The sequence below is a fragment of the Monodelphis domestica genome, chromosome 7 (assembly GCF_027887165.1).
Source record: "Monodelphis domestica isolate mMonDom1 chromosome 7, mMonDom1.pri, whole genome shotgun sequence".
Classification (NCBI taxonomy): domain Eukaryota; kingdom Metazoa; phylum Chordata; class Mammalia; order Didelphimorphia; family Didelphidae; genus Monodelphis; species Monodelphis domestica.
The window spans coordinates 80,511,373-80,524,901 of NC_077233.1; the positions used below are offsets into that span (position 1 = coordinate 80,511,373).

The 13,529-nt window shown below is 34.6% G+C and overlaps 1 protein-coding gene across 1 annotated transcript in view; it reads left to right on the forward strand.

Moving 5' to 3' along the window:
• Positions 1–13,529, forward strand: part of LOC130455473 (uncharacterized) — a 49,245-nt gene that overhangs the window by 15,064 nt on the left and 20,652 nt on the right. Inside the window, exons 4-5 of the mRNA XM_056804863.1 lie at positions 6,980–7,101; positions 11,083–12,148. Of these exons, the coding sequence (XP_056660841.1) occupies positions 6,980–7,101; positions 11,083–11,381 (421 nt within the window). The 3' untranslated portion in view covers positions 11,382–12,148. The remainder of the gene's footprint in view (positions 1–6,979; positions 7,102–11,082; positions 12,149–13,529) is intronic.

The window sequence follows — 13,529 nt, forward strand, 5'->3', positions numbered from 1 at the left end:
TAAGTTCCTTGCCTTATTTACTAGTTCAGTGGTTTTCTTAGTTTCATTTTCATTAATCTCTCTTTTGATTTTCAGGATTTTCAATTTGATGTTATTTGGAGATTTGAAATTTGTTTTTTTTTCCCTAGTTTAAAAAAAAAATTTATATGTCTAATTCTTTGTTCTGCTCTTTATTCATTTTATTGATGTTAGTATTAAAAGATATTTTTGGTATTTTGGCTTATTGTTGTTATTCTTTTTAATGAATTTATTTATTGCTTTATGATTTATTCTTGACTCATTCATTCTTTAGGATTAGATTATTTGCTTTCCGATTAAGTTTTAGTCTGTATTCGTGGCCCTTCATAAAATATAGTTTTTATTGCATTATGGTCTGAAAAGGATGCATTTAATATTTCTACTTTCTGCACATGGTTGTGAGGCCCAATTTTTTTTTTGGTTGTTTTATGCCCTAATACTCATTTATTTTTTGTGAAGGTGTTGTGTATAGCTGAGAAAAAGATATACCCATGTCTATTCCCATCCAGTATTCTCTAGAGACCTCTCATATATATCCTTTAAAAAATTCTATTCATCTCCTTCTTTCTTGTTTATTTTATGGTTTGATTTACCTAGCTCTCAGATGGGAAAGTTGAGGTCCTCAACTAGTGTAGTTTTATTGTTTATTTCCTCCTGTAATTCATTTAACTTTTCCTTTAAGAATTCAGATGCTATGTCATTTGGTGATTTTATGTTTAGTATTGATATTACTTCATTGTCTATGGTACCTTTTAGCAAAATGTAATTTTCCTGCTTATCCTTTTAAATTAGGATTATTTTTGCTTTTATTCAGTCTGAGATCATGATAGTTACCCCCATTTTTTTTTACTTCAGCTGAAGCATAATATATTCTCCTCTGGCAACTTATTTTTCCTCTTCTTGTGTCTCTTGTTTCTGGCACACAACATATTGTTGAAGTGTGGTTTTTAATTTATTCTGCTATTCATTTCTATTTTATAGTGAGTTAATCCTATTTGCATTCACAGTTGTAATTACTAACTGTGTGTCCTTCCTATTTTTCTGTTTAGCCTTTCTCTCTTTTTACTTTGTCCTTACTCAAAAGTTTGTTCTGCTTCTAAATACTACTTTCCTTCATGTATCCTTCCCTATTAGTCCCCTTCTCTTCTTTTATTCCCTTCCCTTCTTAATTCCTTCTAGAGAAAGATATATTTCTATACCCAATTGAATATGTCTGTCAATAATGATAAGAGTAAGGTTCAAGCATAGCCTATCATCCACTATCTTTGTCCCCATTGTTAAAGCTTTTTCTTCTGAACCACTTTTATGTGAAATGATTTTCCCCATTTTCCCTCTTCCTTTTGGCTTCTCCCACTGCTTCTTTCTCACCCTTAATTTTATTTAAAAAATCATTCCATCATAATCAACTCACACCCATGCCCTCTGATTTTGTATGTCCCTTCTAACTACCTAATAATGATGAAGGTCATAGGAGTTACATGTACCTCTTTCTCATAAAGGAATATAAATACTTTAAACCTTAGTGATTCCCTTATGATTCCTTGATTCCTTTCATTTTTTTATGCTTCTCTCAATTCTTTTATTTGAAAGTAAAATTTTCTATTTAGCTCTGGGCTTTTCATCAAGAATGCTTGAAAGTCCTTTATCTCAGGGGCAGCTAGAGTGTCAGAGATGGGAGATCCTGGGTTCAAATTTGATCTCAGACCCTTGCTAGCTCTGTGACTTTGAGCAAGTCACTTAACTCCAATTACCTAGCCCTTACCAATTTTCTGCCTTGTAACTGATACTTGGTTTTTCAATCTAAGAAAGAAGGTAAGGCTTAAAAAAAAAAGTTTTCTATTTCATTAAATATTCTTTTTCCCTCTTGAAGCATTATACTCAGTTTTGCTAGATAGATTATTCTTGGTTTTAATTTAGCCACTTTGCCCTCTGGAATATCACATTCCAAGCCATTTGATTCTTTACTGTGGAATCTGGTAAATCTTATGTTATCCTCACTTGGCTCTATGATGTTTGAATTTTTTTTTTCTGGCTATTTGCAATGTTTTCTACTTGATCTGGGAGTTCTGACATTTGTCTCTAATATTACTGGGAGTTTTCATTTTTTAATTTCTTTCAAGAGGTGGTAGGATTCTTTCAAGATCTATTTTATCCTCTATTTTTATGATACAAGGGCAATTTCCCTTCATAATTTCCTAAAATATATTGTCTAGGCTTTTATTTTTATCATGGCTTTCAGGTAGTCCAATACTTTTAAAGTCATCATTCCTCTATTTTATAGGTCAGTTGTTATTTTAATAAGACATTTCATCATTTTTTTCTATTTTTTCATTCTTTAGAATTTGCTTTATTGTTTCTTGGTATCTTATGGAATCATTAGCTTACACAAATACTAGAATTTATTTTTAAGGCATTTCCCCCCCTGGACTTTTGTACAAGTCTTTCTCAATTTGGTCAGTTCTACTTCTTAAAGAGTTCTTTTGTTTAGTGAATTTTTGTACCTCTTTTTCCACATGGCCAATTCTGGTTTTTAAAATGTTATTTTCTTCAGTTTTTTTGGTGCCTCTTTTACCAAACTATTGACTTTTTTTCATAATTTTATTGCATCACTCTCATTTCTTTCCCCAAATTTTCCTCTACTTTTCTTAAGTTTTGAAAATCCTTTTTGTGCTCTTCCAGGAATTCTTATGTGGTTTGTAGCCAATTCACATTTTTCTTTGAAGCTTAACTTATAACTCCTTTGACTTTGGCAAGAAGGAGGAGTATGTGCGGGTAGGCAGGCTGGTGGGTGGCAGCTGTTGATCTCAGCACCCCTGGGCCAGCTGGCTGTGGCGGGTGAGCTGAGGCCAGGCCAGACAAGCAGAAGGCTGGGTGGGACTCTGGCCCACTTGCAAAGGAGGGGTGCCTGGAACAGATTACCAGACACTTTTAGCATCCTGAAAAATATAGCAATGGCTTTACTCACAATTTTTCCCTCTACGTACTTTTGTGAGGCCTTATTCTCAGCATTAATTAATATCAAAAACAACAAGAGAAACAGATTGACAGATGAAGTTAGTAGCACTTGCTTGGGCTTGAAGTGTACAAAATACCAACCTTCAATTGAAGATTTAGCCAATCAAATTCAGCAACAAAAAAGTCACTAATAGGCAGGTTAGTTAAAGAATTCCCCCTCCCCCTCACTTATCTTAGTTCACAGCACTCCACACAAGTTAAATAATATCAAGATCAACAAAAGAAACCAACTGACAGATGAACAAAGAAGTCACTAAGCAGATCAGTTAAATAATTAGTTTTTGGTTTATTAAATACAGTTATATATTACAATTATACATTTTTGTTATTTAAACTATAAATATCACAAAATTATGGTTTTTTTCTAAAAGTGACATACCACCTGAGTTATGCTTGCTTTTTGGGCAAATTTTGACACACCAAGCTCAAAAGGTTGCCCATCACTGCTCTAGGCTGTCTTGAAAATATGCCGAATGCCAAGGAATTCCTCTAGTAGAACATGGAAGTGACTTAAATAACTAAACAGAAAGTCTTTGGGAAAAAGAAACACTTTTGGAAGCCTAAAAGAGTTCACTGCAACTTTTCTTCACTCTTTAAGTATACTCTTTATACTCTCATCACCCTCTCCTAGGTGAATGACCATTGGCAATTTATTTTCTAATTTCTGAAGAGTGAGGAAGCACCTCCCAGTAAGAATCACTATTTTAAAGTTAAGGCATCAACAAAAGCACCCCCAGGAACATAAAGGCAGCCCTGGTTCACATTCCACTTCATTGCTTATTGTCCAGGGAGATCATTATGTTTCATTCCTACATAAAGTCATCAATTTGTTCTGAGGTGGGTCTTCCTTAGGTCAGTCCCTTGGTAATTCAGATTTAACATTAGAACAAAATGAGACACTTATAGGTCATTCCATAGTTAACTAAAGAAGAAAGAAGACTTGCTTTGTCACAAGAGGAAAAATATATGAGGATAGTTATTGAGGACACTTAGAATTGGTTTGGAGTTAGCCTGAATTCAAGTCCCAGCTCAACCACTTGCTAACTATATGACCTTGAGAAAGTCACATCTCCAGGTTAAATGTTTTAAAAATTATCTTAATTATTATTATTATTATGTAGCATTCTAAGATGTGCCTTCTGGGGGCAGTTAGGGGGCACAATGGATAGCGTGCTGGACCTGAAGTTCTTCAAATCCATCTCACTGAGTACAAATCTGGCCTCAGACACTTACTAGCAATGTGACTCTGGGCAAATCATATAACCTTGTTTGCTCAGATTCTGTATCTACAAAATAAACTGGAAAAGAAATGACAAATTGCTCTAAAAGAAAACCCCAAAACGGGGTCTTACAGAATTGAACACACCTGAAACAATTGAACAAGTACTTGCAAAACATTTCAAATACTCTGTCTCATTTTATAAATTGGTTAGTGAACTAGAAAGGGATCTCAATATAGCTCTCTTCCCTGAGTTGCTTTCTATTTTCTAACATCAAGAGAATGTCTGGAGTTCCTCCAAATGACTCTTTTTTTACTGAAATGATCAAGAAGTTATGTCAGTAGCTGAATCTTTAGTTCCTTGAGCCAACCAATTTATTATGGTCTCAATACCTTTTTAAGGAAAAATTATATTAATTTGGGGGAATTTCCCAAAGTGAGTTTCATGAGAGCCCAGGGTGAATCTCACTAACAATCAAATCTATAAGACTTAAAATCAGAAAGCGAGTAACCGAACAGAAAGGAAAACCTATTTATTAATGCAATAGGAAAGATCCTTTGGAATGAGAATAGCTTTAATTTCTTAGGATGTAGTTTGGGTTTTTATAGCTTCATAGGTTAGCTTATAGTACAAAGCCAATCAACAGCTTTGCAAGGCAGAATGAAAACCATTTCTACAATTATTTCTCTATATTATTTATTCTAGATTCATGATGTCCAACTTCTGCCTTTTTTGTCACCTTGAAAAATAATTTGTCTTCTCTGGGCATCACTTCTACCCTTTATACAACTAAGGGGCTCATTTTAGTGATAGTTTTGTTCCTCTAGGATCCCAATTCCTACACTGCTCCTATAAACTATAAAGTGAAAGATGTAGATTAGGCATGAGAAAGAATTCTGCCAGTGAGAGACATGCTAATCCCTGACATGAGTTATAAAGGACAAACAGTAGAATATTCTTCCCTGGGGATGTTTTCAAATAGAGTAAACAACTATCTAATGAATTAAGTGCAGAGGAAAGAGCTAGATGATTTCTCAAGGATACTTCACAGCTCTTAAGTTTGATGCATCAATTGGATATCTGTGATTTGGCCCTTGGAGTTCATTTTATTTTCCACTTGTGAATTATTAGCCACTTCACAAAATTATCATGGTAGTGGACACAATGACCACTTTATTTTCCTATTCAAACAAAGTATTCAGTCTCTTGAGCAAACCCAATGAGCTTTGGCTAGGATTTCTTTTAAGAGCTATCCTTGTCTGCCATCTCCTGGTAGCATCTTGGTTATTACATCAATTTCCATGCTATAAATATAGCCATGATAAAGACACTAAACTGGGTAGTCAGCGAATTAATTATGGAATTTTAGACTTGCATGGAACTTCCATGACATTCTAATCTAGCCAGTGCCCTCAAAACACAACCGAGAAGTGTCAGGCAGTCTATACTTGAAGATGGTATTGGAATTCACTGCCTCCATTCCAATTCTGGACTTTTCTTTACATCAAGCCTAACTGTATATTTTTGCAGCTTCAACTCATTACTCTTAAGTTTACCTTCTGGGACCAAAAAAGAATGAGTCTAATGCTCTAGCATATGCCAGCTCTTTGTATACTTGAAGCATCGCTATCTCCTTCCCCTTGAATACTCTTTAGGATAAATATTCCCTGCTCCATCAACTGAATCTCATATGGAGTGGACCCAAGGTTTTTCACCAGCCTGGTTGTCCTCCTCTCAATAATTTCTAACTAATCAATGCCCTTCCTATAATGTGGAAGGAATTACCTAAAATATTTCTTCAAAAGTATTTTCTAGAAAGTTAATGTGTGGTATCATATTAAAGCTAAATTCATTTAAAAATTTTATAAATAAAGATATAGATGGAAAGGGATGTCATATTTATTTTTATCACTAGTTTTTAAATGGTCTTGAAGCAAGCAAACAAACAAAAGCAAGCACAGGGCATTTGTCTTAGGTCAATGGCTTGAGATAGTGCCCCACAATTCTCTGTCTGTCTGTCTGTCTCAATTAAGCATTTATATAAAAACCCAAAACAACCCCCCCAAAAAAACAAGCATGCTTCACCCTAGCTCAAATTAAGAAGCACTTACTTAGCCTGTAGCATTTTCCTTATAGATACCATCTACTATGTAGATATAAAAATAATTATTGAAAGATACATTTTATTATAGCTCATGTTTTTATAAGCAATTTAAAGTTTATAAAGTGCTTTTCTCACAATAGTCCTTTTCAGGATGTCATCCAAAAGTCATTCTTACCATTTCATAAAAGGGGAAACCAAGACTCCAAATTACTTGGCATAATGATGAGCATAATGAACTGCTAGATTTGGAGTTAGAGGACTTTGTTGTAGTTTGGTTGACACTTGCTGGGTGATCATATGTAACTCACTTAATCTCTTGGAGCCTTAGGTTCCTTATCTTTAAAATGGAAATAATAATACTTGTATTGTCTCCCTCATAGGATTGTTGTAGGAAAAGCATTTTGTGGACCATAAGATCCTACGTAAATGTGAATTGTTGTTATGTTAAGTGATTTGTCCAAGATCACATAGAAAATAGTAGAGTAGATATTTGAACTCAAACCTTCTGATCTGTTTATGTGTTTAGGAGCTTGGGGTGGGGGGAAGGTTGAGGGGGTAGTGGGAGAAGGAAGAATTGTCACTAATTTGTTTTTTCTCACTTTTATTTTCTACCCACTTTCAGATGCCCTAAGATTTCCTGTTTATTTTATCAAGATGACTCAGGGAACTTGAAGCCTTATATTTGTAGTACTCTCCTCAGAGTGCTTATTGTCAGCGTGCAAACTGGAAAAGCAAAGACAGCAGGTAATCAGAAAACCTGGGTTAGAGACATTTTCAACCTTCTTCCCACTGCAAGGAAAACATATTGTAGCTATTTCTATCAGTGACCTTTTGGAACAAAAGTCTTTTTAGAGTTATTCTGGTATATAACGGTACATTACTTTCGGGGTTAGTGCCAGTGGCTTAGCTAGTCTTAGGAGGTATCTCATGTTTTCAATGAGAAGGGCCAGGTAGAAGACAGCTTGTTAAAACATCATAACTATGTGCCTCAGAACCGGGACTTACCGAACACAACAGGTTATCAAAGAAGATTTGTTAGGACCTCAGTTACAAATGAACTAGAAGAATGATACTTTAGGAATATCATAATCATTATCATCACTACCACCACCACCACCACCACCACCACCACTATCACTACCATCACCACCACTACCACTATCATCATCATCATGAACAGTCTTATGATTTAGTTGTTACAGGGAACAAAAAAAAGTGAAGAAACTCCTATCAATGCAAGTTACCAGCTGCTCTGCAATTTTTGGTTCTAGCAAGTTGCCTGAGACAATGAGGGATTACCTGATAGAACCTGAACCAAGGTCTTCTTGGGTCTACTTACTACATCATGCTGTGGGAAGTGGTTTATTAATTAATTAATTTTTAACCTGGCATTAGGTTTTAAGAAGTTTTCTCAACAACAATAATTGAATATTGATATAATTGAAGGGTCTGTGGTTTTTGTTGGTTTAGTAACTGAAGATCTATAAAGAAAATTTCATTCCACTCAGTTTGTCCATCTGACTCACAGCAGAAACCTATATGTATTATCTCCCCCTTTTAGAGTGTGATCTCCTTGAGAGCAGTATTTTTCCATGAGGATTTAATAAATGATTTTTTAAGGCATTCCTTACTTCTACCATGATAGATTACAACCACTCTCACTTTGAGAGTTTATCCTGGTGTTTGGTTTTGTCACCTTGCCATCAACCCAGTGATGAGGCTAGTCCTCCCATGACAGATGTAACCTTCATCATCAGGCCCATATTGGAAGCCTTCTTAGCATGGAAGAACCCAAAAGAGCTTCTGGTTCATTGGTATTGCCTTCATGAGGTCATAGTTACTGCCATAACTTAATGAATTATTGGAACTGGGTTCAGTGAATGCCATTTATAATCATAGGACTGTTAACACTGAGGAATCAAATGTAGATCTTCTCAGGCCTGCTCTCTGGAAAATTGTGAAGAAAGATTTTTCTACTCAGACTTCCCCTGTCAAAGTTTTATTGTGATGAGTATCATGGTTGGTTTTAAAGACACTGATAAGCTAGAAAAGATACAAAAAAAGTTGGCCTTATGATGAAGGAACTGGAAATGTAAAGAAATTAGAGACATTTAGCCCGAAGGAGAGGACTTAGGGAGGAGCCAATAGCTATCTTCAAGTATTTGAAGAGATATCACATGAAAGAGGACTTTGACTTGTTTTGTTTGGTCCTGGCCATTGAACTAAACATCCACTAGGTAGTGAACTAACAGAGAAGGGAATTGAGACTAAGAAGGAAATGATGAACCACTCTATTATCTTTGCCAAGAAAACCCCAAATCATGAATCTTCAGACACACAACTGAAATAACTTAACAATAACTCTAGAGGAAGGTGATTAGTGCAAGATATCAAGGATCTTTTGAAGGAACTGGAGTTATTTAGCCTGGAGAAAACGGGATAGCTATTTTCTAGTATTAGAAGAGCAATCAAATGGAAAAGGGTTTTAATAGCTTTTCTTGGTTCTAGAAAGCAAAAATAGGTAGAATTTGCCAAGAGGCAGATTTACTGTTTGATGTAAATAAAATTTCCTCGCAATCTGATCTATTGAAAAGTTGAATGGAGCTCCTCGATAGGTAGTGGTTTCACCCTCTCCTGAATTCTTTAAATGAAGGCTAACTAACTACTTGTCAGCCAGTTTTAGGAAGGATTCTTGGTCAGATATGGCAAAAAAAGATCTCTGAGGTCTTTTCCTAGTTCCGAAATTCTGTGGTGCATTATTTTGTGTAAAACAAAGAGATTATCATATTGAAAATAAGTTGGGGTGTCCATGAATAATAAGCCTAAAATAATTATCTCATCCATCTTCTTACTTTTAGAAAAACTAAATATATCTACTTGTTATAGATAGATTATGATGATATCCCAAAAGCAGTCGTGGCAAAGTCTTCTGGTCACTCAAATTAATGTAAGTTAAAGTTCTATGATAAGGCTCATCTCTTCTTTGACATAACTTCCAAGAAGATAAAAGTTTCAGGTTACCTCACTAGTTCCAAGGCCCAATAATCTCTCTGGCAACATGATTTAGGTCTCAGATAGTGACTTTATCCTGGTCTTAAAGACATCAGTAGAAGTAGATTCTTCAGGGATTAAAAATATATCATAATTATTAAAATACTTATAGATTATTAATATTTACAGAAATATATAATTGTATATTTACTAATTTTCTATCCATAAATTAAAATTTTCTATATTGTAAACTCAGATTTTTTTATCTTATTAGACTCTCTTTTTTCTCCACAGTGTACTTTATTATGTTCATCTCCTGACATGTTATTTTACATATTTATATTCATCTTTACCTTTGTCACAGAGAATATTTATACATATTTTCATACTTATCTTTCTTCTATATTTTTCTTTTCCTCAAGGTATCTTCCCTCAACAACTCATGGGTATATTTAACAATGGCCTCTTCTTAGAAAAGTCTTCCTTTTCCAAGATCTAAATTTACCTTATAATCAAACAACATTGTTTTTTGTTTCCTAGGCCTTTGAAGTCTTCTCACAGAGCTCTCCCAAGAATGTAAACAACTCTTTAAAATTTGCAGATGTTAAATTATTTGTAAGATCTATCAGTATATTTTGGGGATAGTAATTCACCAATTGTTAACCCTACTTCTTGGCATCTAGAAGTCACACTTTAATATTATCATTTGGGTATTTACAGGAATTATTATTTTGGTCTTCTTGGAGTGTCCTAAAATACATTTGAATACTGATATATCCTAGTGGCTTAATTACCTAAGATATTAAGGAGTTACCTGACCTACAAGGTATAGGATACAACTATCCAAGTATTTCCTTCTCTTTCTCCTGTTGAATCCCACCATGGAAAAGAGGGATTATTTTATTTTTACTTTGGTATCCCCTGCACAGATAGATAGATGGAACAGTAGTTAGAATGATGGACCTAGAGTCAAGAAGATTCATCTTCCCAAGTTCAAATTTGGCCTCAGATGCTTACTAGCTCTGTGACTTTGGGCAAGTCACTTAATGTTGTTTGACTTAAGTTCCTCATCTATGATATGAAGGAGAATGAAGTGGAAATATCTTTGCCAGTATCTTTGCCAAGAAACCTTCAAAGGGGGCCAGAAACAGTTGTACTCTTCTGAAAAAACTCAACAACAACAACAACAAAAAACCCAGAACCTTGGACAGCACCTTGGACATAACAGACATTTAATGATGTTGAATTATTAAAGAGAATTGAATTGTTGATATAAACCATCCAGTACCTCAAAATAAATATTACTGATTAAAAAACCTTTTACCTGTCTTAGAATCAATACCAAGTATTCATTCCAAGGCAGAAGAACTGTAAGGGCTAGGCAATTGGGGTTAACTTGCCCAGGATCATGCTAGGAAGTACCTGAGGCCAGGCTTGAATCCAGGACCTCCTGTCTCCATGCATGGCTCTCTATCAACTAAGCCATTAAACTTTCTCTTACTGATTTTTTAAAAGTTATTCTTAACAACTATTCATACTTTTGAGCTTCAGGGTTTAGAAATATATAGTCACACATTCTTTCCCAATTCTCAGTCCTTGTATTGGGGATGGCCATTAGAAGTTAATTTTATCATTTTTTTTGCTTTATATTATGGTTATTCCAAAATTTTAGTTTAGGGTGGAATTATAATAGTTTTATTTTCCCTAACATGCTTGTTTTTTCTTTATTTGAAGGACATCTGTGTACGCCTAAAGATTCCATCTGTAATTGGACCTTAGACAATGATTTACTACTCACTTCTGGATCTCTTATAATGGCTTACAGATGCTTGGAGATGGGACTGCATATAATTGGTTTGACAGTTTCTGATGTAACATCTACTGCACCAACTCAGAGTCTATTTAATATGACACTGGAAAAAGTAGGTATTGGATTTCTTGATCTTGGCAGTTCATCTCCAGAAGTGCTTATTCTGTCACCATTAAAGGTAGGAGCTCATATTCACTTCTTTAAGAAAATTTTCTCACTCTGACTTCCCACAATTAATTTCTTTGCACCTTAGTTTTTTCATCTATAAAATAAAGGATACTGACACAGATCACTTTGCTTAATTTGAGCTGTGATATGAGCTACTAAGATTAAAGACACAGCATCATTACCTCCCTTCCCCCATATTTCCTGTTGTTTACTTAGGTGTGGAATAGTGCTGAATAGACTGAATGTATGAAGGAAAAGAGATTTCTTGACTTTATGTCAGTGTCCTGGGTGTCTGTGCTTTTTCACACTGGATCTGGCTGGGTCCAATGTTTCTGTCACCCTGTAACTGTCAAAAAACATCTGGTAACCCAAGGTTGATATTTTGTAATATGACATGTAACACAAATAACAGACATTTCAGTTATGTATATTTCTCTATGATAGAAATGGCATGATTTTAATTCTACTATCTTTTCAAAAAACCTTGCATTTAAAAAAAAAGGACAATTACTTGAAACTGCTTTTCACTTTTAGTTGAAAAGTGAGTAAAGAACTGAAAATAATGTAGAGAACTTCCATTATGTTTAATGCTAAGGACCAGTTTTGCACATGTATGATTCACATACATAAGAGTTGGTAGTTATAATTAGGATGATATTAAAAAAAAGAACTGTTCACTGAAATCATAGTCTTCCCTAATGTGTATTTTTAAAAACTTTTCTTTTTTCAATAGCACATTTTGAAAACACGTAGAGACCTGATTTTAAGTTTCGGTGATGAAAAAACACAATCTCTTCCAAATTGGGTTGGCAGCAATAATAGGTAATAATAAAACTAAAAATACTAAAACTACATCTTTCACTCTATCTCTCAGAAATAATAATTCTATTTAAAGAGGCAGCCCTACATATTGAAAGAGCTCTGGCTTGAGAATCAAAAGATCCAGATTTTATTCCTGTCTTTATCATTACTTAGCATGTTGATTGTTGACAAATCATTTCACTTATTTGGGCCTTAGTCATTTTTTAATCTATAAAATGAGTGGATGGGGGATAGAGTTGGACCAGATGGTATTTGTAGTTCATTCTGGCTAAGGTAGTTGGTAGCAGTGCTCCATAGCATATTCATTTAGCACGACATACAAAAACTGGAGAATCTATGGAAAATTCTACTTTGATTTTGGATTCTTTGCTGGACATCCTTCATGAGAATGACAAATATCATTGACAAGCTGGTCTGTCTGCCTTTTTCCTTCTTCTCCCCCACTTCCCCTTTGTTTTATATTTATTATCAAAGCATCAGGTTATTGTATGTGTGAAGGAATATTTGTGGGGAATACCTTTTTGGAGAAGAGCCTTTAAGGAAACTTTTCATTCTAACAAATCAGTCAGACAATCAGTAAATATTAAGTGCCTTCTATGTACTAGGCACTGTGCTAAATATCAGGAATACAGAGAAACTCAAAAGATAATAAGCTCTGCTCTTCAGGGCCTCACAGACTAATAGGGGAGACAATTTGCGAAGAATTACATACAAGCAAGCTTTTTACAGGATTAATTGGAAAGCACAAGAACTAAGGAGGATTGATAAGAGCTTCCTGTGGAAGAGAGATATTAGCTTGGACCTGTAGGAAGGCAGGAAAACTAGGAAATGGAAATAAGGAGGGACAGTCAAAGAAAATGCCTGGAATTGGGAGGTAAAATGTGTTAAAGGAATAGCAAAGAGGCCAGAGTCACTGTAGCAGAGAGCATGATGGTAGAATTGGGAGGGGGGATAACCTTAAAAAAAAAGGTAGGGATGGGGAGGTGGGCAAAGGATTCTGAATATTAAATGCAAGATTTTCTATTTGATCCTGGAGATAACAGGAAGTCATTGGACTTTATTGATTAGTAGGGTGTTGAAAAAAATGTTTTTTTAAAAGTAGGCAATAGAGAATAACCATGATAGAATTCTTATTATATTCTCTGTAACTGTCAGTCAGTTATATGACAATAAAGATGTAGTCTGCTCTAGAGTATCATTCATGCAAATCTGCATGTTTTATCATCTTCTACCTTCATCAAGGCATACTTTATATCTTTATAGAATATTCTCATAAGAATTCTGGAGAGCTAGAAAAGTAGGTAGATGAGTCTATAGTATATGATACATTTTAATTGTCATTTTTCAATAATAATAATATCCATGATTTTTTTAAGCATTT